Source organism: Rhododendron vialii, chromosome 10a, assembly GCF_030253575.1.
Source record: "Rhododendron vialii isolate Sample 1 chromosome 10a, ASM3025357v1".
NCBI classification, from domain to species: Eukaryota; Viridiplantae; Streptophyta; class Magnoliopsida; order Ericales; family Ericaceae; genus Rhododendron; species Rhododendron vialii.
In genome coordinates this window covers 12,456,708-12,483,220 of record NC_080566.1, presented here as the reverse complement: position 1 = coordinate 12,483,220, position 26,513 = coordinate 12,456,708, and the positions used below count along the sequence as shown (strand labels likewise).

The window sequence follows — 26,513 nt, the reverse complement described above, 5'->3', positions numbered from 1 at the left end:
TCCAATTTGGCCTCATTCTTACTTTACACTGTGTTGCAGGAGGAAGTGAGAGAAAAGAAAGAAAAAGAAAATGCTAGAAAAATGGGAGAAAAATTTTACTGTGCAAAGAACTTGAATTTGTTAGTATTTTCTTCTCTATTTCTCTAGAAACCAAAAATTGGAGGATAAAATTTTTAATGTTTCTTTTCTTCTCAATAAGTGCCAAACAAGCCCTTTCCAGTAAGGAAAGGTTATCTTTGTTGAGGCCTGTTGTAACTCTTTATTGGCCTTTGGTCTAATAGAACAATCAAACCACAAGAAATAGGAATCTATTAGGAAGCTCAACAAATCCAAAACCACACCCAAAATAGACACTCAAATGCCCAAACACTCACATTTGGGGATTTTGATGTGTGTTTTGGGTGTGGTTCTAGACTTTTTGTTAGAAAGTTATGGGACACTAAGACTCTGTTCGCTTTGGGTCTAGAACTACAACCGCCCCTAGACACGAGACATGTCCCTTATGTCCCTTATAAAATATTACTATATAGTTAGACACACCACTTGTCATGTCCCACAAGCATCCCAGTGTGTGTCTGACTCTCTCTACCTCTCTGATGTGTTTGACACGGATCCAATTTTCTGCGTAAGTGTGTCAGTGCCTCATAAATCACATTTAATTTTGAGAATCTGTTGAAGTTCTTCAATCTGTTTTTCATGTTCTTGTAGCCCACTTGTTGATATTTTCTCTCTCTCAGAACAATACTTAGAGGTACACATAAGTTGCGAATACTTAACTCGTTTCATATCCCGTTTCATATCCTTGGCAACGAAATAAGGAGGTAAAACTGGCATTGGCTCTTATTAGGATTTAGGGTTAAGGTTAATGTGAAACGCTTGAAAGGATGGAGCCAACTTCCCAGTCCACTTCTCCTCCGTTAGAGTTGATGGATAATGGAGTTTGGCTTCATCCCGGATGCCGCCATAGAGCACAATCCAAATGGCCCATGCTTCAGCAGCCAAGGCAGAACCCATTTTGATTTTACCACAGTTGACGCGTATGATAGGCCCATTTTAGAATTTTGGACAATAAGCGCAAAGGCTGCTCACTTATCAGACGAGAAAAGGCTCTATCGCAGTTAATTTTCCATTTATCTCAAGGAGGATGCTGCCAAGAATGCACATTACGATCCTCTGAGACTTCGTAATCAAACTTTTTGTAAAACACATGGTAGATTGAAATAAAGCATTCAATGTATTACACAGTTTCCAAATTTAGGAATTACATACCAAAAGAAAACAACAAACAGCGAAATACAATCTCATTGTCTAAATCAAGCTAAGTGTCCTTTCCCATAATAAACCAGCATGCTACATTGAAGAAATTGAATTCAATCATAAAACGTGCAAGAGCAGAGCTCTTTTTCATTCTGAATTAACCGACCTGATTTCTCAATTTCCCAAAAAGGGGACAAAAATATGTGAACGGAACCTTACATTACATTTTGGTGCATAGAATTCAGCCTATTCAATAAAACACACGGGGGGGGGGGGGGGAAAAAAAAAAAGCACCGTACAAAATTTAATGACCACTGATTTGTCACCCCCGCAACAAATAATAACTGAATGTAACATCAGATACATATTTCCGCCGCCTAATATTCCCATTGAGATTCATCCATCAACCGGTCTAGATGAAGTTTAATGCTTTTTCATCCACAATAATGTTAGAAACCGGGAGGCTCACACTGCTTCAATGACAGAAAAGTCTGATCACTGAATCAGCACCTGCAGTGAACAACCACGGCTGCCTGGGGTGGAATTTACAGTCCATTACTCCTGCAACACAAACCAAATGAGAAAACACACCTTATATCAGGGACATCTCATTAGATTCAGAGATTTAGGCTCTATTTGGAACCTAGGGAAAATGGGGGAAAAGAAAGGAAAATAACCAATTTGCCTTGATGGTTGTTTGGTTCCTATTTTAAGGAAAAGGAAAATAAAATAGTTAGGAAAGGAAAGCTCTGGAAAGGGGAACGGCTGAGGAAAATGGGAGAGAAGTAAATTGAAATGGAGTGGACTGGGCCTACTATAAAATGTTAAAAATGGACTAGAGACTTTATTAACTTAGGAGGTGGACTAGAGACTCTTCAAGTTCCATATAGTGGACCTAAGAGTAATTTTTTATTAAAAAATAATAATTTCTTTCTATTTTCCTCCAAACAGGAGAAATTCATTCTCCTCATAGTTTCCTTTCATTTTCTTTCTACGACGAAACAAGAGAAAAGAATCCACTTTCTTCACATTTCCCCTCACTTTTCTCTCTTTTCCTTTCCTTTCTACAAGTTCCAAACAGAGCCTCAGGCCCTTAGTAACTTACAAGGGCAATGCTAGAAGAAGTAGCAGTAGTAAATCCAGTTTAGTCCCCATTAACGGAGTTTGAGGGAAGTTGGGTACAAAAAACATTCGGCATTGTTTGCATAAAGTGGCTGCCCTCCCGTTCAAACTTACAAGTTACAACCTCAAGGTTGATGACCCAAGCTATAGACACTCGAACCGTGCCCCCTCTTACCATATCTACCAGGTGAATCCCCTACGTATTCCAGTAGTAATATTCTCCCCAACTAAATAATGGGTTGTATGTTTTGTGAGCACAGGTGGCTAGCAAAGTCTCTTGGTAATAATACAAGGGACCTGGGATTGAATCTCTTCATTTCTCTGCTCACGGTCAATCCTTTTAAGTAAAAAAATTATCATCCAGTTTAAATCACTGCTTCATTGTATTCCACACATAACTAGAAGGAAGACAAAATAAAGACAGTCGAAGCACTCACCTCTTCCATTTGCACTTGTATGCCCTCGGAGTATTTCCAATGGAACAATAAGGGGGTTCTGATTCAAATCCGAATAAACCATGCCATGGAAAACATACGCTGTACAATCATCGGAGCATGAAGCAAATAGAGGGTATGAACGATGGAAGGCCACACTGGTAATGTCCTTCGGGTGACATCTGAAATTTAAAATAGCCGGATCAGAGCAATTATATAGATTTAATACAATATTGGGTGAAAAGATAAATAAGACAATAATAAGGTACAAGAAAATAGTTTGCCTACTAGGCTTCTATTTAAGCACAATCTAGAGCTCTACCCCATCTAATGCACCAAAATTTTATATGGATCTGCATACATATATGACGCACTGGATGTATTTATGTGCTGTATGCAAGGCACACAAGCGCACTATGTCATAATCCTCTTCTTGCTATTATTGTATTGAAACAGTGCGAATAACTTCTCCACGACATCAATTGTTAGCACGCACAATTGTTCTCTAGGTTGAGGCTTTAAGCAAATTGCACAACTTTTTTTGAAACCTGTCATAGATTTTGCACATTTTTATGGAAGTGCATAGCTGTTGTATCTGAAACTGAACAATTCTCATCCCGATTGAGAAGTCATAGTAAACCTTTACACAACATATTTATTGTATGCCAATGTTACATTTGATGAGGGGGATGGAAGAAAAGTAAGAAACATACTTCAGAACTCGATAAGGTTGAGATGAGAGGTCCATGTCAAACCAAGCCATTTTTCCATCTTTGCTCCCAACAATAACATTATCACCTGCCCAACAGGATAAAAAGAAACAAAAGAACTTTAACAGCTGATTACATTAAGAACGAAAGCAATGGCACAATTATCCATCAACAAAACTAAAGGAAACAAGGAATTGTAAATGAGGAAATCACAATTATACACATACCACCAGGATGAATTGCAATGGAGGAGACTTCGCGGAACCCAGTCTCAAGCTTCTTAACAAGCTTTTGCTTCAACAGATCATAAACACGAACATTTTTCTTTGTGGAAACAAAAAACACAGAACGGGTTGGATGGAAGGTTGATGACACTGGAAGCCCATGCAACTTGAAGGGAATTCTTTGCGTAACTTTCTTCGAGAGCTGGTGTATCAAGATAGCTCTTGATTCGCGTAACAAGTTAGTTAAGAAACACCAAATGAAGTATTAGGCATGTCTAACAGTCAAATCATGACCATCGCATTCCTAACAGAAAAAATAAGTTACTCCCTCTGTATCAGAATGAATCCACCTTTTAGTCAAATTCAAACCAAAAGTTATTTATTTCCAACACTTCCCTTTGTCCTCACTTTTAAAAGTATTCATAACCATTTGAAGAGACAGTTTTGGAAAACTAAATGCTTTAACTTCTCTGAGTGTACATGCAGTTTGGGACATCCCAAACTTAGAAGATGGATAAATAAATTGCAAATGGAGAGTGTACAATTTCCAATTGATCCAGCTCAATGTGAAGAGCTCAGCAAGCCAGTGGAACAAGTTATTGCAAAATCAACAGAATTCCATAGTTACATACTCCATGACACCATAAAGACAACTCAGCAACAAGTTCATGTTCTTGCCAAGTTTCCGTAATTAGGCACTTTCTCTTAATCAAGAAAAATGACACAGGTGCCCTCTAGTACGTAACACCAGCGGGATTCAGAATAAAGAGAAGTAAACACGATTAATTGGGAAAAACCTGAAAAAGGGCAGCTTGTTTGTTCGAAGAAGAAGATAAATCATGACTTAGAGACAAAAGCAAGTGGGGATGACGAAGAAAACAAGGCAAAAGCGAAGAAAATAAGGCCAAAGCACGTCAGATACCGATACAACCACTTTTGCTTCATCTTGAAAGGGCAATTAATGCCTGTCAGCTATCTAATGCACTAAAAAAATTCCAATAATTTGTTGAACCATAAATTTTGACTATCACAAGAAATTATTAATGTGGTGGGAAATTTGTACTTCGAAACAAAAGGGGTACTTAAAAACTTGGCTACCAATTTATAGCCAAAAAAAACGCATTTAAAATAATATGGACACCATGCACACCGTTCAGCTCTATATATTGTTACCACTTGAGATAACAAAATGCATATCATTGTAGATACAATGATGATGAGAATTTGGAACGTGGGAATTAACTGGCCAAATGCTATGGTGTTTTAAAGCCACCCATTCAAATAGTTGGTTACTTCCACCTATTTGTTAAATACACTTCAACTAAAGCTATACCAAGTCAAAGCTATTTTTGTTGATTTTCCAAACATCCCCCACGTAGAGAAAATGGGGAGCAGTTTTTTGAAACTGTCAAAATACCCATCGTGGGTAAGCGGGAAGCCAATCATGATCTGTTGCTATGTTTATATATAGACACATGCAACGTTCAAGCAGGGGGAGAACCAAAAAGGGGAAACAAAAAGAAAACAGAGAGAGAGTGAGTTATTTCAGAAGAAAGCACTCAATTGTGAAGAAGGCAGAAGCAAACTGAAAAAAGGAAAGCACAAAGCAAAAGAGTTTCTGTACAAGTTCCAAGCGTGGGTTCCGAGCCCCTACTCTTCTTTCTCTTTATCTCTCTCCATTTCTTTCAAAATAAGATTCCCATTTCTTCTTCCATTGCCGTAGGGGACGGCATAAAGTTTAAAATTCCATTGCTGTGAAGCAGCGCTAAATTGAAATTCCATTGCCGTGAAGCGGCAAAAAGTTAAAACTCCATTGCCATGAAGCGGTGTAAGGTTAAAATCTCATTGCTGTCGGGGACGGCGCGAGTTAAAATCCCATTGCCGTCGGGGACGACGCCAGTTAAAATCCTATTGCCGTCGGGGACGGTGCCAGTTAAAATCCTATTGCCGTCGGGGACAGCACAAGGTTCAAATTCCATTGCCATGAGGCGGTGCAAAGTTAAAATTCTATTGCCGTGGGGTGGCGCAAAGTAAAAAAATAATAAAAGCTGCCGGATGGTTCGAATGAAAATGTTCAAGTCCACGACAAAGGCCGGCTTGAACATATCAAAATCAGCCCCACGGGCATAGTTATTTTGCCTCCAATGGCTAAATCCTATATTTCATGCGGTCTTGAAAATTAAACTACTAACCGTTTCAAAACTTTCAGCCACAAAATGGCTTTGAATCTGTGAAAAGTCTTAAATTTGGAGAAAAAATTCCCAATTCCGGATTTCCCATTTTCTGGGAACGGTAAAAATGAAAGAACCAGTTTGTGCCAGATTGCTCCAAAAACTACAATTAACTTCCTAAACTAAAATTATGACTTGACGTGGGTTAAACCCACTGAGATTTGTTTAGTTTACACTGTTAAACCGTATCTGTTGAAGGAAAGATTAATTGGACATGGCCTTTGTTTGCCATTCCAGTAACTCAAATCTTCACACGGCATACAAACTTTTGAAAATCCCACCATCACTTTGATGAAAAAGAAAGTTCAAAGCTCATGACATATAAAGTCAGCTTGGACAATCTGATGTCAAAAAAATATAATATGAACTACGTTGACTTGATTCCGTGTCATACTCGGATACATAGGCAATTCATTCAAATGGGCACAGTCACAAACTTGGTGAACTTCAAATCTTCACCAACAAAAATCAAATTCCTAAACTAGGAACTAGTTTACTTGATTCTGGTTAAAACTCAGATACGTAGGCAACTCATTCAAACGCGTGCAGTCAAAAACTTCAAAATGATTTAGGTTTGGCATATGATTGGTAAAGGAGTGGTGCCAACCTTGTTGGGATGTGCCCTTCTTGCAATGATGCCGCAATTCCTAAGTTTATAATATAATTGAACCATGAAGGTTCACCAAACTACTAAAGTAGCTGCAGAGGCTCACTGAAAATAAAAACACTAAACATGAACTACATTTGGCTTGATCCCAAACCATGGGTTCGTAGGCAACCTAGATTTTTATCCTGGTTCAGCCCCTAAAATAAATAAAACTCAATCCCCCCTTCTCTTTCTCACGAAAAAGTGATCGACGATAAAGAATAGTTGGAATCAGAGGGTTTTCTTTTTTATTAAAGATGTAATTAAGAGATATGCTATATCTTGAATGGGTCCGAACAACTTAATAAAAATTCATGTGATTTCTTTTCATGCAAGTGAGATTACGTTTAGCAAAAAGTAATCAAATTTTTGCCTAACATAATTGCCAAAAGGATATCAGTAGGCATAACTGTAGAGAAGTAGTCTCCTTTGCGATGCCATTCCACTGAAGACACAGTCTGCCCACAAAACAATAAGGATATCACCCAAGTCCAACTACTCAAAACAAATCTAACATAAGAGAAAGAAGAACGACGACATCAAAGTACCTTAAAGTGCTTTAACCTAACTCCCTCATGTCTAGCATCTTGAGCCCAGCCCACGATAGATGCCGTATTACCTACAAAATACAAATACATGCAGAGGTTAAAAAACAGTTACCGTATATCAACAGTCCAAAGTAACACTTAGTTGCTAATTCACACTGACTAGAGTCATCAGGTTCTGGGTGTGTCTCAACATGAAGAAGTTCTTTGACCCTTTTCTGATCTTCTTCTTTACCAAACCCAGTGTTTAAAATAAAAACATCTTGTCCCCTGCAAAATCAGTTAAAATTCAAGTGCCGATCAACATAAGGTGGGAATTTTATATATATATATAAATCTTTAGGTAAGGACCTTATATGCGGACCTCCCCATTTCTCACCTTTCCAGATCGGATTTCGATGATCCGAGCCGCTCAATGTGTTCAGAACGTGACTTTAAGGGTATCCGTGAGAAATTGGCAAAAAAAATGACCAGGAATGGCTTGATTTGAGCAGTTTTTATTTGAACCGTTCGATAAAAAACAAACAAAAACTGCTCGGATGAAACCCTTTCCGGTCCTTTTTTTTTGCTGATTCCTCGTGGGTACCCTTAAAATCACGTTATGAACACATTGAGCAGCTCGGATCATCGAAATTCGATCGGAAAAGGGAGGTCCGCATTTTATTAAAATAAGGAGGTCCGCATTTTAAGGGGATTCTCTCTCTCTCTCTCTCTCTCTCTCTCTCAGAGAGAGTTATATATATAGAGAGAGAGTCTCCTTCTCCTAAGGACCACCTTAACTTAATAAAATGAGGACCTCCCTTTTCCGATAGAATTTCAATGATCCAAGCCACTCAATGTGTTCAGAAGGTGATTCTAAGGGTATCCATGAAAAATCAGCAAAAAAAAAAAATGACCGGAAAGGCTTCAACCGAGCAGTTTTTGTTTGTTTTTTATCGAACGGTTCAAATAAAAACTGCTCGAATGAAGCCCTTTCCGGTCTTTTTTTTTGCTAATTCCTCGCGGATACTCTTAAAATCACGTTTTGAACACATTGAGCGGCTCGGAACATCAAAATTCGAACGAAAAATGGGAGAAATGGAGAGGTCCTTATTTTATATATATATATATATATATATATATATATATATATATATATATATATATCAGGGCGGTTCCGGGGACCCCTAAAAAAACCCCCCCAAAGTTTCCTATCAAATTTTGATGGTCTGAGCCGCTTAATGTAATCAGAACGTGATTTTAAGGGTACCCGCGAGAAATCAGAAAAAAAAAATGACCGGAAAGGGCTTCATTTGAACAGTTTTTTATTCAACTTTATTTTATTGAACTTTATTGAACAGTTCAATAAAAAACTGCCCAAATCAAGCCCTTCCCGATTATTTTTTTTGCCAATTTCTCACGGGCACCCTTAAAATCACATTCTGAACACATTGAGCGGCTCGGATCATCAAAATTTGATAGAGAACTATGAGATTACGATTTGAGGGGTTTTTTTAGAGGGGTTTTTAGGGATTCCCGGAACCGCCCTGTATATATATATATATATATATATATATATATATAGAGAGAGAGAGAGAGAGAGAGAGAGAGAGAGAGAGAGAGAGAGAGTACTGTAAGGCCCCGTTTGTGTGTCTGGACTGATGCTTTAGATAGGACTATAAGCCAAGAGTATCACATATTCCGTGTTTAGTTGATTTACAGCTAGGATAAAATATCTGTTGGAGATTACATCCCACAGAACAAGGGATTTACAATACCTTGGGGGTTATGGTATCATCAATCCCTTCATTACCAACCTGATGGAACTGCACATCTTATGGGACTATATATCCTCTAGCAATTCGTCCAGTCACACAAACATGCCTCAAGTGTCTATAGCCTTACGCAGAAACTGCCAAGATAGGAAGGTCAGATGAGGGATTCCATGCCACATGCTGGACAGCTTCTCCAAGTTCCCAGATTCTAAGACATCTTCCAGTTTCAACCTCCCATACACGCACAGTTCCATCATTTGAACCTTCATCGAACATCATAGATAGTAAACCCACATTCAGAAAATTGCCTGTAAATTTCATGGAACTAAAAATGCAGGGAAATTACCAGAAGCAATCCACTCGCCCGAAGCTTCAGTCGAAATTGACAGAACTGCACCCTTGTGACCTCTATACTCAAGATAACATGTTGTTGGATAAGGCTTAAGGTTTTTGCGACTTGGTAACTTGGGCTTTAAAGACTCAGGATCAATATTAATCTGGAAAAAGCCATGGGAATTTCTTTGTAACATTGATGATTGACCAAATAAAAATAGACTTGCGACTAGAAACAAAAAGTAAGAACCATATTTCAAACATATCCCAACTATTTTCCTTTAACTTACACGCTTTTTCCGTGCTCTAGGGCACAAATATAAATCCAAACAACGCTCAAAAGATTCACTGACAGCTTTCTCATATGCTGGGACACTTCTCAAAGACGTAAACCTAGAAAAACACAACCAGAAATGGACATTGTTCAACTATTAACTAAACGAAGCGAACAAAGAAACACTAAACAATGAGGATGACATTTATAATACCTTTTGGGAATAAATTTAGGTCGGTCCTCTTCAAACATAAGCTGATAAGAATTAATCTCTTCTTGGGTTGGAATATATTCCAAAGAAGGATTATAGGATTCGTCATGCCCTAAAAGCAACATAAATAGATATTAAAAGCTTAGTATCGGTAATAATTGATACAGGAAAAGTCATTACTCTGTATCCAGGTTCATTGTCAAACCATTAGACAATACCTGGCAACTTAGGCTTTGGTGCGGGAATATAAGCTAATCCATGAGCAGCCTTTTCTTTTGAGCTTGAATCATCTCCCCACAAGTGATAGACCCTTGGTTCTTCTTTTGGTTTGTCAAATTTTATTAATCCCTTCCGAATTGCCCTCACATACTGGACAACCTATAGATTAACAAGAAACCACAAAAATTGAAGATTGCAATCATATAGAATCAATTATGAGAGGAAGTACTAAGTAAATTCTTTCGCAGATGCATTTCATGATCCACACAAGTTGAGCCACAAGAATGCATCTTTGACAATTTCCACTAATCTATTACTGGAAAAAGACTTGTAGGCTTTGAAGACAATATGCAAAAGGATAAAGTACGCCAGTTTAGACCCCATTAATGAGGGTATGAGAATGGTAGAGCGGGTTCAGCTGCACACACCTAATCTTCGGTAAAATATGCACAGAAGTGACGGCCCGCATGTTTGAACCCACAACCTCAAGGTTAATAGGTTGAATTTTAGGTACTTGAAAATGTAAAAGACTACTCAGTGTCATAGAAAAGCCGCAAAACATAACGAAATCACTAAAACTTACAAAATCAGTGCGTCCTCATATAGATCTAATTCAAATTGTCCAAGAAAGACCTTGAAAGGTCGCTAATGAAGACCAAAAAGATTTTTAATCATCGGAACTGCAATAGATCTCAGGAATACACACATTGACAGAGATACATTCAACAATAAAATGCCAATGAAGAAAAGAGACTTCATGAAGAATCTATTACTGTAAAAAAGAACACCAAAATAGTCTCTCCGCCCTGTTATCTTTGCATAATCACAACATAGTGTCCCAAAGAATTCACCTTTTTAGTCTCCCACTTGGAAGGAATAAACCTCCTCTTAGGTTCTGGGGCACTTGAAAGTGGATGCTTTGAATCTTCCCAGGCAAACCAATCAACATAAGGCTGCATTCACAGCAAGGTTAACTTCAAAAAATCTTCCGAGAAGTAAATGAGGTACACATAATAGAAAAGACCTGGCAGTTTCATATTCCCAATTCAAACAAATTATGAGAACCAAAAAAGGTGACCACAGGATGAATGAGAAATTACAAACCGCGTATGGATCAAAGTTAGCATGTGGTGCCTGTCCTTTCAGCAATTTACGTATAAGTTTAGTCTCATGTGGTGTCAACTCCACTTCCTCGTCATTATACTCATCATAGATTTTGCGCCTGAGACAAATAAACATAAATTAAAAAGATGACTCTAAAAGCCCCATGTTCAGCAGTTGGACAATGTTAAAGTCCAAATGGAGGATCCATTCTATCGCATACAGTTTATAGAATCTTGAACATCTCCTTTCAAGTTACTTCTCAAATTTATGCTACTTTGCATACTAACAAACCCCATGACCAAATCTGTAGTTTTTTATAACATGAAAAGAAACTCGAGAATTTCTCGTACAGACAAATATTACACTACAGCACTTAACACTTCATTGCATGGTCATCATTTGAGAACTCACCAATTTTTGGAGTCATCAGCACTGGCGAGAAATGAATCAAGCTTATCTTGTCTCTCCTTTTTCTTGATCTTCTTCCCAGTGATGTCATACCCAATATGTTCCTCATCCTTGTACCATACCAGGGGAACTTCCCCTACCGTATTAAGAGGAGCAACCTGTTTTGGGATAAACAGATTGATATGTATTAAACCCAGGGGAAGAAAACAGTATTACCCGGCCAAAGTTACCAAGAAAGTGAAATGCCCACATGGAGAAGAGAAATTCAAAATGAATCTCTTTGTCATTCACCTAAGAACAATGACAACATGATACGGCTGCATTGCTTACACTTTCAAAAGGAATAATCTCGGGTGGGAATATTTTGTTCTATGGGCTAAATGCATGTGGTTCACCAATAATGTCCCACGTTGGGCTTTTACAAAATGGCTTGCTTTACTGGTAAGGCTGTCAACAAAAGATAAGACTCCATAGTTGGGGGGCCTTGGTTATGGACAGAAGATGCTTGCTTTGCCAGGTTGAAGATGAATCTCATGATCACTTATTTTATGCACACGAGTATTCTAAGATAGTCTAGAATTGGTTACTACATACGAACAATGCTGATCAATCTTGTACTGTTTTAGCTAGTGAAACTGGAATTGATTATGGCTCATAGGTCCAGTGATTCCTGTCCTATCATCAGAGTTTATAAGCTTTCTATGGTTGCTGCAATTTGTTGGATATGGAGGGAAAGAAATAATAGACAGTTTGAAGGCCCAAGTGTGACTGCCCCTGGTTTGGGAGATCTGATCATGGAGGAAATTCGAGCATGCTTAAGCTCATGGAAGAGTTTGAAGCCCGGCGATGCTAACAGGCTTATAGTCAGGACTAGGGAGTCTTAGTTCTAGAAAATTTTGTCCTCTATAATATTGGTTGTTGCTTCTTGTTGCTTTGCTTTCCTAGGTAGCTTAGCTTTGTTTCGTTGTTTGGGATTCTCATTGTGATCCTGGTTTGGTTGCTTTAATAAATGGTTAATTTACCACAAAAACATCTCGGCTGGGAACATGATTTGCGTTATCTATTCTAATAAGACTAATATAGAAAGGGAGAAGCGCTTTTTGTGTGAACAAAATTGTAAAGCCTTGTCACAAAATCGATTTTCGTAATTGGTATGCGCAAAGTAGTAATAGATTAAAACCTCCTTAACCACTACTCCACTATCCACGACCATCACAAAAATGTAAGACACATAGTATCCGCCATCCATCCAGTTCATTCAAAAGCAGAATAAAACTCGCGGTATAAGGAAGCACAACTGCCCTTTTGATTGGATCTCTAAAATTGAACACACACACATACTCCTTTATCCAAAGACGAAATCGAAATACCTCATCCTCTGACGAATCACTCTCTTCGACTCCATGACGGTCTTCATCGCTCTCGTTTTGATCCTCTTCTTGGTGAAAATTACCATTTTCAGTAACACCCTGATCTTGCGGAGCATGTTCGACACCACCAGTTGAGACATCATCACCGCCGCTTGTATTAGCTATCTCCTGCTATAATTCCAATGAAAGTATAGAATACTTTACGGATAAGAACCATACACTAAAGACATCGAGAAACTAAAAACCGTGCACATGTGAGAACATGGGAGAGGAGGAAAACGAAAAGAAAGATTTAAACAGGTGGAATTACCATATACCTCATTTTCTGAGAATTCACTCTCTTCTGCCCCTGACCCTGCTTCTGACAGTTTTAGCTCCACCATGGTTGCTGATGGAGGAGAGAGAGAGAGAGAGGTTTGGAAACGATGTGAAGAAGAGGGTTTTAGGGTTTTGTCTTTTTTTTTTTTTTTTTTAATCTGCAGTTAGGGTTTTGTCGATCGAAGGGTTTGTTTTTTTTGGGTCACTTCTGCTCTGCGACAAAGATACCGACCGTACCACTCTTATAGTATCCACGATGTTATATTCGAAAAAATAAAAAGTTACTCTCATGGTCGGATTTAATTTTTTCTAATTCTATTCTAATCAGTTAAAAAATGAATTATATTTTTAAATTTGTAATAAATTTCATAACGGATATAGATCGTGTTTGATAGATTTTGATTAGTTTTATAATATAATATTTTCAAAATCATATAAAACATTATAAATTAAAATATATAATTAATTGAAAAATAATACGAACTCCAAAAAAAAACTATTAAATTCGAACGGATGGAGTAATAATGTTGGTGTAAAATATAGTTCACAATGGTATAATCAAACTTAACAACCTCCTTATAAATAATCAAATTTTGGATTTTAAATAACTAAAACTAGCAATCTGTTGACAATAACCAAATTTAATAGACCCTACATATTCTCAATCAAATTCCCTAATCAGTATACAAAAATGTTCTATCTCTCTTCCATTTTCCTCTCTCTCTCTCTCTCTCTCTCTCTCTCTCTCTCTCTCTCTGTAACGCCCTAATTTTGGGTACGTTAAATAGACATTTTATTGAAAATCTAAATGGAGTCTGGATCATTATTACAGCATAACTCTCATAAGAGTACATTTATTACACAAAGGGAGGAAACTATGGTTCCTATCTATAGTTCCGCATACTCTTCCATCCTAGCCAGCTCCTCGGCTCCAAAAGCCTCCAAGGTGTACAGCTCACCCTGATCATCTACAAAGTCTGACACATTATACCAGTGTCGCCACCAGTATAACATGTCAGGGTCACAAAGGTAACACCATAAGCTACAGGAGCTCCATAGAATAATTTATACCCACTAACCATTAACTTACAATCAATAGATCATAAAATTAACGATCCACATAGTATAAGCATATCTAACAAAATGTTAACAATGACACATCCACATTCACTATTCAAACGAACGTTGGTGTCTATGATTTTCTGAGTTTCTCCTACGCGACTCATCGTAGATCGTGTTTCGTTTTCATTTACCAAATCAACATTTTCATAATCATTTTTAACACACCCAACCTCGGTTCCGCTGTTTCGGTCTCCCGAATATCCTCACAATGGTTCCGCCGCTCCAGGTTTCCATTGGCACACAAAACTTTGCATTGGCTTCTCTCCGCGGATAACCAAGCTACACACTCAACCTCGGTTCTGCCGTTCCGATCTCCCGAGTATCTTCATAATGGTTCTGTCATCCCGGGTTCCCATTGGCACACACACATACACCACACAATGGGCAAATCCGGCCATAGTACAGTTTCAAAACCACACATTGTCTTTAACACACCCTAGGTATCATGTTTCTACTTTCTCAATTTCTGTGTCTCGTTTTCAAGTAAAGACTCCGCGGTAGGACTTTTTACGTAAGTAAACATAAATCATTCATTGTAATCTTGAAACTAAACTAGCAAGATCATCCAACTCTATATTATTAATCATGCTTAAATCATTACTTAAAGCATAACGCCTCATGTATGGACGCTTTTGGAGTGAAGACCACTTATGCTTAATCGTACATATCAAGACAATTAATCCTAGTAATCACGTATGCATGCTCATAACTATCATAAAGATCAAAATACGAATACTTTCAATCAAGCCATAAATTCTTATCTTTCAAAATCTGTTCTTTCCTACTTTGTGGGAAGTTCAAAATAACATATTTTTATTGGAGTAAAAGTCGGTTATTCCACATGTTCATACCTCTATCAGCAAAAATAAATTTATTAACTAACATGCATTTCAAACGTACAAATAATATACAACTTTTATTTATACTTAGAGAAGTGAGTAAGGATAATCTACATATAACTTAGAGTTAGAGTATAAGGATAATCTATATATAACTAAACTTTATACTTAGAGCAAGCGGTTATAAGTATTTTATTGTTCTTCTTGGCAGTAGGGCGGCTACGAAAAAGTAAGTCGACTATCAGACAGAGTGACTTCCTACAGTAAGCTTCTAGTAGCTTCGAAAGAGAAAGGTTTCTCTCGAAACTAGTTCTTGCTAAACTACTAAAATTTTTGGATCGAAAGGGTGGTCGAATGGTGGTTTAGTGGCGGCCTAGGATAAGTTTCTTGGAGAACTCAAGAAGAAACTCAAAAAGACCAAGAACAAGAAAGAATAAAGTAAGAACACAAGGATTTCTTGAGAGAAGTTGGAGGGTTTGAAGGTGTGAGTTGAATGGCATGAGAGGGTCCTATTTATAGCAAAAATTTGGCTCCCTCTCCCTCTCTTTGGCCGGCCCCCGCCCCCCCCCCCCCCTCATTTCTTTCATTTTTTTGTTCTATTGTGTTGTCACATCTCACCTTTCAAGCATGCCATGACTTATCTTTTCCATTTTATGCCATAACTTAGGTTATTATGAAGGGTTTTTGGGTCTTGTCTTGTTCTACGATGGTTTGCTTGTAAGAAAGAAGAAGATGATTAGATATGGTTATGATTAAGGAAGCCAAAAATAAGTACTCCTATAAGGCTTGAGTGCAGGGTTGGCTAAGAGATAGCTTGTTAGGGTGAGCAAAACACACTCACACCTCTCCCTCTCTCTCTCTCTCTCTCTCTCTCTCTCTCGATCGAGTACTAGGTGTGTATATATATCTATGCCTATGTATATATATAAGTACACTAAAGTACTAAGTAGTCCGATTAGGTCTATGGAAGAGGAGATGATGAGGGGTAAGGCTTCCAATGACAAAAACATTGTCCCTTGGGTAGTATTTTCCTAGAAAGTGCATATATGGTCATATAGACATGTTTATAATAGGCTATGAGGTATATATATATATATATATATATATATGCATACACATGTACTTAGAGAATCTAAGAAAGTAACTTTGGTGGGCAATTTAGGTTTAGGGCTATAAATCTTAGGTTGGCATACATGGCAAAGATAAGTTTGCTTCTTTCAAAAAGCAAAATGATTGAAGGGTTCTAATGATTTCTCTTGTCAAATTTATATACACATTGGCAAGTCTAGTTTCTATTATTCAAGGGATAAAAATTTCCCTAGCAACTATTATCCAATAGGTAGAGGAACAATGATGATGAGTAAGGTTGAAATGAATAGTCATGAGGTATAATGATTACCTCCCTAGATCTAAAAGGTTCAATTAGGGTTGGGAGGGATTCACAAAGCTCAAAGATGGTCAAAAAGGTTCATCTAGGGTTAGGAGATTGTAACTAGGAGAAGTGGTAGTTCGGTTCCTCCAACTAATCGGTTAGAAATTAATTCTACTTGCCATGTATGATTTCTAGCCAAGAAATATAATTTAAAGATTTTATTTTATTCACTATGAAAATATACAAGTGCTTCTATAAGCATACTTGCTTTTAGAAAATGACTAAATTGTCCGGGACGAAAAGATATAAGTTTATAAATCTCAAATCTAATCATGACGAATTATTAGAGATTAAAAAAGAATTTTAAAAGCAAATTCCAGGTAGTTAAAATAAAATTTAAATATTTAACGAAATTTTTATTTACCAAAAATCAAGGTCGTTACACTCTCTTTCTTTTCGAACAATATTTTCAAAAAAGAAATATTTTACTAAAAAGATGTTTTTTTTTAGAAAACAATTTTTTTTTTCAAAAAAAAAAAAGTTTCAAAAACTAAATTCTATTTCTAGTAAATAGTTTTTATTAATTTCAAAACTATTTTCTACTATTCACAGTTTTTTGTAGTTTGAAAAGATGATGTGACAAATTTTGGTTATTCAATTTTGATTATGCCATTGTAGACATCTACATTGCTAACCTTAGCAATCTCATAAATGAATAATCAAAAGCTAATGTGGCAACTTTTAGTTATCAATTTTTGATTATAGTATTGTGGATACCCTTAGAGCATCTCCAATCTTTACCAATTTTATTACCCATATCCAAAATTTGAGTAAAAAGTTTAAAAATCCATCTTCAAATTTATACTCATTTGCCTACTCATTTTGAGTTCTATCCATTTTCTTACCCAAATTTGGGAAAACTCAAATCCATATTCATTCTTTTCAAAGCCTATTTTCACTCTCATTAATTATACGTTTTGTCACAACCTGCGCTAGCTGACCTGCTTAACTCTTAACCTAATCACATGGCACAACCTGCACTAGCTGATCTGCTTAACTCTTAACCTAATCACATGGCTCAAAAGATTAACCTCAAGTTATACATCACAATCGTTTAAATTCCACATCCATTTTCATTACTAAACTTAGTCGCATGTGGGACCTGCCCAAGCATAACAAGCATCTCAAACTCCTCACTTGTTAGGCCCACCCAAGCATGTCTCCTCGCGGGACCCGCCCTACACCTTAAGTTATACAGTAACTGCTCGCAATTATTTAAATTCCACATCCACTTTCATTACCTAGTCGATGTGGGACTCTTACTAACGTCTCACACGTTTGTCACTCATTAATTATAAATGTGTCATTCAAGAATAGATTTGGGTACAAATATGGGTTTAGTATTGGAGATGCCTTATCCAAATTAAGCTTTTGACTCAAATTTCTACTCGAATTTGGGTGAAGAAAAGGGTAAGAATTGGAGATGCTCTTAAACCCTCAAACTTACCAAAATCATAGTTGATCCAACGAGGTGTGCACCAATGGTGTACATATTGGCACGCCGGGATCACTTCCAAGTTTTGCATAAATGATCTGAACCGTTCATCAATTTTAAAATAAGGGAGCCAAAAATTCTATATTTACATTTTTTGAGTTTAATGTCATGCACCTTTTGCAATTAAATATAAGGACAAGAATACTGCATGATTACTAAAATAACATTTCTGCAAAACTAGTGATAGTTTACTAATAACTGAAAATTAGTGAAAGTGTCTAAAACTCTATGGTACCCTATGAAAGTGCCTAAAACACTAAAACCTTATAATAAGAAAGTGTACCATAAAACTCTATGAAAGTGCCTAAGCCCGAGAGTACCCTACAACCATAGGATACCCTACCCTATGGTAGTTTGGTTCATAAAAACATATTTTGGCTTTATGACTCAACAACCCAAAAAGTTGAAGGACCTTAAATGAGAACTATTTTACCGTTCTTATGACTAATTTTCTTTTTAAGTCACCACATAAAAATTCAGCTCAATCAAATAACTATAATGGCTTGATTCGATATGCCAATTTTTTATTTAGAAATACAAGATCCTAGATATTGAATGTCTTCTGAATGAAAATTTGGGATGTTGGATCAAACACTTTCAGTTATTCGATTGTTCGATTGAGCTAATTTTTTTCAACGATAGCCAAGAATATATTTCAAGACTAATGAACAGTTCAAATCATTTATGCGAAAACCGAAAATGGGTCCCGCATGCCATGCCAAATCGGTGCACATCTAGTCGGTTTTCGTAGAAAGATTCTTTAAATTTACCGTTGTGTTGGTTCTTTTAATTTTTTTCCCAACTTATCGCTGTTATTCAACTGAATCGACTTGATTGTTGAACTAATATTGAAATTTATGATTAAAAAAAAAGGAAAATGGTTTTCATGCTCCAAAAAAAGTCTAACGCGCTCCACCTTTTGTCTTCATATATTAGACAAACTTTTTAAATTACCCTCTCAATCTAAAACTTTTCTCCGGAAAAGTTTCTTAAAGTATGTAAAAAGGTGGAGCGTTTGAGGTGTTTTGTGGAGCGTGAAAACCTATAAAGAACTCTTCCAAGAAAAAGAAAGAACTTTTCCACAGAAAAGTTTTAGATTGAGAGGGTAATTCAGAAAGTTTGCCTAATGAAGATAAAAGATGAAGCGTCTGAGGCTTTTTTTGGAGTGCGAAAATCAGCTTCCTAAAAAAAATGCTAATGACGGCTCCGTTTGTTTCGATATAAAATGTTTTACAATGTAAAATATTTTTCATATAAAATATTTTTTCAGAAAACAAACTTTAAACTTTTATTTTCCGGTGTTTGGTTGGCACTTGAAAATATTTTCAGAAATCAACAAAATAATGTAAAGAGAGAAAGAGGGGGGGCTTAAACAGTAGAGAAATGAGAATTGCAGTAGAAAACATCAGGTTCATTTCGGAAAATAGCTTACGGCAGATTTAAGGGTAAGTCATTTTCATCCAATTGATGGAAAATGTTTTACATGTAAAATGTTTTTCTAATTTTTTACACAATCAAACACCAAAAAATAGGTAAAACATTTTACCGAAAAATATTTTACGTCCGAAGTTTTCAATCTTCCAAAATGGATTGGAAGCTAGGCGTCCTGTACTCCTTGTGTCAGGTAAGGGATAAAACCTCACCAGCCTCATCCTTTTCTTTTAGTTTAGAGAGAAGTAAAATAGAATTTGAGGGAAAAAAGAAGTTTTCAAATTTTTACACTTTGCATACGTAGATCTACTGTTCCTAACACTCAGGCCCCGTTTTTTCTAACAAAAATCACTAAAAATTTAACGTATTTTTTATCATTTTGTTTTCACAAAAAAAAAAATTTCAGCATTTTACTATCTCATTTTTATTAACAAAAAAGTTGTCAACAAACACTGTTTTTCCTACAATAACTCTACTCACAAACCATCAACAACTTGTTTACTACCGGAAACACCTAACAACTTCTCGATCACAAATAAAAATCTACAAATTTTTCACTACCGGCCCCTACTAGTAATTCACAGTTTCCCGATTGCTTAATTTCTTTCTCTTATTTTAAAGTTGGGCCAGTGAGAATTAAAAATAGTTTAGCGATAACAAGCATGATTTATTTTAATTTCCTTCTCTCTCTCTCTAACCTTAGCCATCGCACCTCTTTGTTTCTCCCTTCCCCTCCCTCCCCCTAGGGTTTCCACCCTAGAGTGGGGGGAGGATCTCCCCTATGGAGTTTTTTTTCTCTTTTCATCACTCTCCATCCTCATCCTCCGCTCACGCCTCCCAATGCCTTGGCCTCCCCGGTTACTCTACCGCCGGACCTCCTCCATCATATTCGTCTTTCGTCGGTGACTCGTCTATGATGGTGCGGTTCAAATGTGCAGCTGTAGGTGTGGAGCTTTTGTGCATGATTGGGTAGCCGGAGTTAGAGATCTATGTTGGTGGATGATGAAGGTAAGGGTTTTTTTTTTTCATTTTCTTGTTGGTTTGTGATCCTTTGCTTTTTCTTCTTCTTTTTGTGGAAGTTTTTTCTCTGATTTCTTGCTGTGAGTTTTTCTCTTGATTGTGTTTCTTCCAGTTGGATTACTTTGGATTGTTTCTTCTTAGTATTTCTATAGGAAAAGATTTAATTGGTTTGGGGTATCGTCCGTAGGATGAATCCCCGCCGTCTTGGTTACTTGGTCTTTAGTCTAAGGACAAGTTTTCATGTTGATGTAATCTTTGGTTGGAGTTATAATATCATCTATTATTAGTTGGCAAAAAAAAAAAACAAAACTTCTGTAATGTTTTCCAATTCTCGAAAAACCCGGTCGACCCCAAAAGCCATTTCAAATTGCTTGCTTAATTTGTGCTCCGAGCGTGCCCTCATGCGACTTACCCATTTTTTGTTTTCGAAATTGGAATTTTTTTTGGTCAATCGATAGGATGATATTCGTTGATAACAAATGAATAACAACGGAAGGGCAACCATCCCAAAAGAGGGAATATAGCAACGAAATTGGAATGTTTGCTATAGCTTTTTTTTTTCCCCCTTTGATTTACTAGCAATAAGGTATGTCCAGGTCAAGTTGCTCACCTTGGCACGAGAGTCTATCAAAGGCATGTCATTTATGCTACAATTTGGAAAATCACAACGTTGTCTAACTCGAAGAACTATGCTCTTTGTTTTTTTGGTACATAGAAAAATGAAAGACAAACTAAAATCTCTCGAAAGCCACTCCCCTCAGATCCACCTCAAGGAGGGGAATGAGATCATCAGGAGGGATGATATGAGAATCCATCTTGTGCTCTTGGTTAATGCCCATGTTCGCAAGTCTGTCCGCAATCTTGTTGCCTTCTTTCAATATGTGCCTTAGCGTGCAACCCATAGCCTCTAGGAGGGCTTTGCACTCTTTTATCAGAATGATTTAAGGGGAATGCTCGGGTGGATCTTCCGTGGTCAGCGCAATAGCAGAAGTCGAATCTGATTCCACCTCCATCAGCTCCATTCCTTGGTTCTGAATCAGCTCAAGGCCTTTGAAGATACCCCATAGCTCCGCTTCTAGGCTTGTACAGTCTTCAAGTCTCCCAAAGAAGCCCAAGATCCAATGGCCTCTTTCCTCTCTAAAAACGCCTCCATAACCAGCATCTCCCGAGTTTCCATGGCTGCTAACATCAGTGTTAAGCTTCAACTTTCAACTTTCCTGTCCTTGGAAACAGCCAAGACCCAAGTCTTACAGACTTGCAAACAAGGGCGTTGATCTAAAGAGTTGAACTTGCGAACATGGGTGTTGACTAAAGAGTTGAACTAAAGAGTAAAGACACCTCCAGAACTATGCTCTTTGTGACAGTTGAACTAAAGAGTTATCTTGTAAGACGTTTACCCCTATCCTTTCTACCACTAGAGCTAACCCGCTAACTGTTTTGATTAAATGTTAGCTCAAGGATGACAGGGCAAAAGGGGGCAGAGGTTAGAGTTAGGACTCCCAACCTCTTGACCCTATGGTGTATTATGAGAGATCAAACACAGGAACTGCTCCTTTGCCTTTAAAAAATCAATCTTTCGGTTTAAACAAAAAAAAAAAAAAGAGAGATGCGCAGAGAAATCCTCTTTCTGGTTAGAAAAGTTCTTTTCTTTAGTATTATTAAAAAACCTAAGAAGGATTCTTGTTTGGTACAATATAAACCTAACTTGAAAGTAATACAATGTTTGAGATGCTCTGAGATCACTTCAAATGAACCAAAAAGGCAGTATATATTGAAGAGAGAACAATGACACATTGATAAAGATACTGGCTATAAGGAGAGAAGGGGCATGATTCTCTTTAGGAAAAGGAACAATCAGTTGCTGCCCTATTAGACTCCCAATGCTTACAATCAAGAGCTCTATGTATCATGCTCCTGTGTGAAAAGGTCAGAAGATGCATAGAGTTATACCTAGTGGTAGACTTTACTTCGCCACTGATACATGTATCTTCCCTGCGTGACTTGCACATTTTTCATACCAAGAGATGATCAAATTGATCTTGAACTGAAATGAGAGACTCCCCCTTGTATCTTAGAATCAGTCTATCCACTTAATTCCATTGACTTGTCCAAGGAAACCGTTGCATTATCCAGTAGCATTGCCAATGCATGGAGCTGCTTGAACCTGGGTGGCTCAGTGTGCATCTGTTTATGCTTTTGGGTTCTATCTCTGTGAAGAGTACTCAGTTTTCTTGGCCATTAGTTTCATTGACTACATCTGAGGCTCTGACAGTATTTCGCCTCTAATTATAAACACCGAACTAAACAAATCAAGCACGACTTCCAGGTAGATATTTCGTGAGAATAAAGTGCGTACATTTTTCCACCTGTAAGATGTAAACAATACGTAAGCAATGCGTAAATTGGAATTAAAACCAATCTTTATGAGGTTTAGAGTCCTTGTTTAAATTCCCTCTTAGCTCAGTTTGATTGGGCCATGGGTGCATGAATAAGCACATGGTTTGGTAATAAACTGAGCACATGATATCTCAGTTCCCTTGTTAGTGTCTCATATTCGTCATGTTTCCTCTCTCACAAGAAGATAGCCAGAGGTTGCCAAGGAACCCTTAGGTTTTCGGGGCATTGGATTCTCACCAATGTTTACATTACTCAAGCCGACATTCTCGCTTCCTCTTCGTCCACCACTGCTCGCACGGATGCTTCCCTCTAAGGCGGAATGCTCCCCTACCGATGTATTTTTACATCCCACAGCTTTGGCAGATCGCTTAGCCCCGTTCATCTTTGGCGCAAGAGCGCTCGATCAGTGAGCTATTACGCACTCTTTCAAGGGTGGCTGCTTTTAGGCACACCTCCTAGCTGTCTCTGCACCCCTACCTCCTTTATCACTAAGCGGTCATTTAGGGGCCTTAGCTGGTGAACCGAGCTGTTTCTCTCTCGACGATGAAAGTTATCCCCCATCTTCTCACTGGCCGACCTTGACCCCTTGGTATTTTGAGGTCATATCTAGCATTCACAGTTTGCCTCAATTTGGTATCGCTCTCACGGCCTGCACCGAAATAGTGCTTTACCCCTAGATGTCTAATCAAATAAAATATTTGATACTCTTCTATATCGATAGGAATATCTCCGTTGATCTAGGCCTAAATATAGAGTTCCTTTTAAAAAGATAAATTGATAATCTCCCAATTGAAATATCATCGGTCCGTACTTCTTTTATACGGAGTTTCTTTCATATCTATAATTTTAGTTTTTCTTAGAGTATAATCAGGGACAAACTCTTCTAGTAAATCATAGATAGGTACCAAAAATACTCCGTCTAGGATATCAACAAATAAAAAAAAATCATAATGAAAATAAAGTTTTAGATTCTTATTTGTTTCGAATGGTGATCCATAAATATATGGGTCCCTCTTATTTTCATAATAAATAGATCGATAAGATAAAAGATTATATCTATAGTCATTTTTCGCTATCTCCTCTCTCACAAGGAGATAGCCAGAGGTTATATGGGACCGTGAATATCACTTCCCTAAACAGGACAACACTTCTATTTGAAGAGTTTCTCCACTCGTAGGCTTTTACTAAATAGTAAATAATATAAACACAATCTTTGTAGAATTATAAGATGCGTTTTCTCTCTTTACTGAAACTACTTGCGATGAAAACACCTCAAGACAGCGGCCTGAACATGATAACATTTCACACAATTTTCAAAGGGAAAAAATAATCTTCAAAACTCTTGAACCAACTTACGTATCATATCTCCGTATTTTTCTTGTTTTTTGGTCACAGTGGTACCAATGCTTCTCACGCCATCAATATATCTCCACTGATTAGGGGAAAAGAAGAAATACAAGTTTATAAATCTACAGAAGCCACTTAGAGAGCTCCAACACTAATTCAACAAACTAGAACCTATCTGCAGGAATCTGCATGACTGCGAACCTCACCTACCACAATGATGCCCCTACGATTCTCAGGTCAATCTATCATTGTTACTGCAAGGGCCACAATCTTGATGGAAATTTTCTGAAGTAGACAATGCGGACCTCTCTCTGGCCTGCTTTTTAGCCATCCTTCTATGCTTCCTCTTGTTCTGGTTCGTGCAACCAGCTCGCTCTCCTAAGCAACAATTTTACAAAAAACAATGGGAGCCTTCAGCAAATAGAACAATCATACGAATCCGAAATGGTGGGAGTGTGGGACTCAATTAACGACATAACTAGTTTAGACATTACCTCCTTAATGTTAGAAAGCTCTTTCCCTTTCAGGCAATGTTTCAGAAAAAACTAAAGAACACTAAGTTTAGCCCTCATTATGAAGAATATGGGAGGGTAAATTTGGTAAGACCTCACATTTGGTAATTTTTATGCAACCTAGTTGCCCTCATAACCTCAAGGTTGTATTGAACCAGTGGTACCCCACGTTTCAGGCAATGTTACTACCAAGCATGTGCGGTTGTCCAATAAGTTACAACCAATGATAGTTAGAATTCTTCTACTCAAACAGAAATGGCATACTCCACATGCATATGTTCTTGGTAAACTGTATTCATTTCTGTCATTCATACAACGATTTAGCTTGTTACCAATATCACAGAGGAAAATATTTTCCAAACCGAGTGACATGTTCCATGTAAAATGGCTTGGCAGTGGCACTTCAACATACATAAAAAGGCATCATTGATCTGTTAAATTAACCTTTTAAGCATAATCCATTGCCTAATTTAGCATATGATTTTACCAAACCATAAAACTGTATTCCATGTATCCAAATCAAGATATGAACTTCAAGGCCTGACATGGAAACAGTACCAGGCATGGCGCTTCCAATGTCTGATTTCTCAGTGGCATTTCGAACAACACCTTGAGACTCATTGCTAAGATCCCCAGAACCATCATCATCGCCAGGTAAAAGAGGCCCAATTAATTTCCTGCGATGTGAAGCCGCTTCTCTAACCTTCTTCTTCCGAATCCGCTTCCTCTGCGCCCTAGTCAGCTTCTGAGGCCCACATTCACCTCCGTCATCGCTTGACGAGGAGCAGCCACTCTTCCCAAATTCATCTGCACCCCCGAAAAAATATCAAAATTAATCCAAACCCTAATTTCTCAAGGATATGTCCCATGTCCTAGCCACTAAGATAGCCCCGGTAGTTTTAATAGGGCAGATAAACGAACCAATCCACTCGAGTCTGAACTCGTATTCGTTCGTTAGGAGCCTGTGCGAGATGGGTCATGTTCTGGAGCTCATTAAGTTTTTAAATCAAGCTTGAACAACTAGCTGCTCGGCTCGCTCGGCTCGTTCTAAGGAGCGGTTTATCTACAATTGAATTCACTAGAAAAGGTACCTGAAATGAGATCTGTATCCAAGCAATTCTGCAAAATGTTGATGGGTTGTTCCTCATCTCTATCCTGCGTTTTTTCTTCATACCATGAGAACTTACAAGAAAACGAAATCAGAGAGAGAGAGAGAGAGGGAGAGAGAAAGAGTACTTGGAGATGAGGGGAGGGTGGGGGAGGATAGAGAAGGTTGAGGAGGGACTGGTGAAACTTTCGACGTTTCTCTTCCTTCTGCATATTGTTGCGAGAAAGACTAATCCCATCGTCTGTTCAAATTATCGCTTTGTTTTTGGAGGCTTTTCGTTTGCATCTGCAGCAAGCCAGCCGGGTCACATTAATTGAGAATTGATTTTGACGCTTTCTTCTCGATTGTTCGCATTCTTTTCTTCTTTTATCAGTTAAAAATAGTTTAGTAGATTCAACAAATGTTAGGGACAAAGAAAATTTACTTCGAAAGTATCTCGAAAATAGCAATCAACGGTTGAAATTCACTTTGATGTGTGTGACCCAATCATCAAAGTGATTCTCAACCATTGATTACTGTTTTCGGGGTACTTTCGGGGTAAATTTTCTTTGTACGTAGCATTCCCCTTGTAGATTATGTGCAAAATGTATTACGAATTCGTAAAATGTTTGAGAGATATGTTCAGGATAGAATTTGCAATGAGAATAGTG

General features: G+C 37.6%; 2 protein-coding genes and 1 long non-coding RNA gene across 3 annotated transcripts; all 3 read right to left on the bottom strand.

Annotated features, from left to right (window-relative positions):
- Positions 1-1,328: 1,328 nt before the first annotated feature.
- LOC131303495 (ribosome biogenesis protein BOP1 homolog) lies at positions 1,329-13,326 on the bottom strand. Its single transcript, XM_058330386.1, has 18 exons — positions 13,160-13,326; positions 12,843-13,013; positions 11,476-11,630; positions 11,065-11,182; positions 10,812-10,913; positions 9,960-10,119; positions 9,745-9,853; positions 9,547-9,649; positions 9,270-9,420; positions 9,054-9,186; positions 7,333-7,439; positions 7,173-7,243; positions 7,003-7,082; positions 4,242-4,249; positions 3,751-3,966; positions 3,527-3,611; positions 2,817-2,995; positions 1,329-1,818 (listed from the first exon to the last, which is right to left on the bottom strand). Exons 1-18 carry the CDS (start codon positions 13,223-13,225, stop codon positions 1,733-1,735), a joined length of 2,100 nt encoding a protein of 699 aa, XP_058186369.1. The 5' UTR covers positions 13,226-13,326; the 3' UTR covers positions 1,329-1,732.
- LOC131303496 (uncharacterized) lies at positions 8,697-9,036 on the bottom strand. Its single transcript, XR_009192067.1, has 2 exons — positions 8,927-9,036; positions 8,697-8,824 (listed from the first exon to the last, which is right to left on the bottom strand). It is a non-coding gene; the product is annotated as an uncharacterized LOC131303496 (long non-coding RNA).
- A 9,784-nt stretch (positions 13,327-23,110) lies between the features above and the next one.
- On the bottom strand, positions 23,111-26,198 carry LOC131303493 (uncharacterized). Its single transcript, XM_058330383.1, has 4 exons — positions 25,992-26,198; positions 25,847-25,910; positions 25,314-25,562; positions 23,111-24,621 (listed from the first exon to the last, which is right to left on the bottom strand). Exons 1-4 carry the CDS (start codon positions 26,073-26,075, stop codon positions 24,476-24,478), a joined length of 543 nt encoding a protein of 180 aa, XP_058186366.1. The 5' UTR covers positions 26,076-26,198; the 3' UTR covers positions 23,111-24,475.
- Between the last annotated feature and the right edge of the window lie 315 nt (positions 26,199-26,513).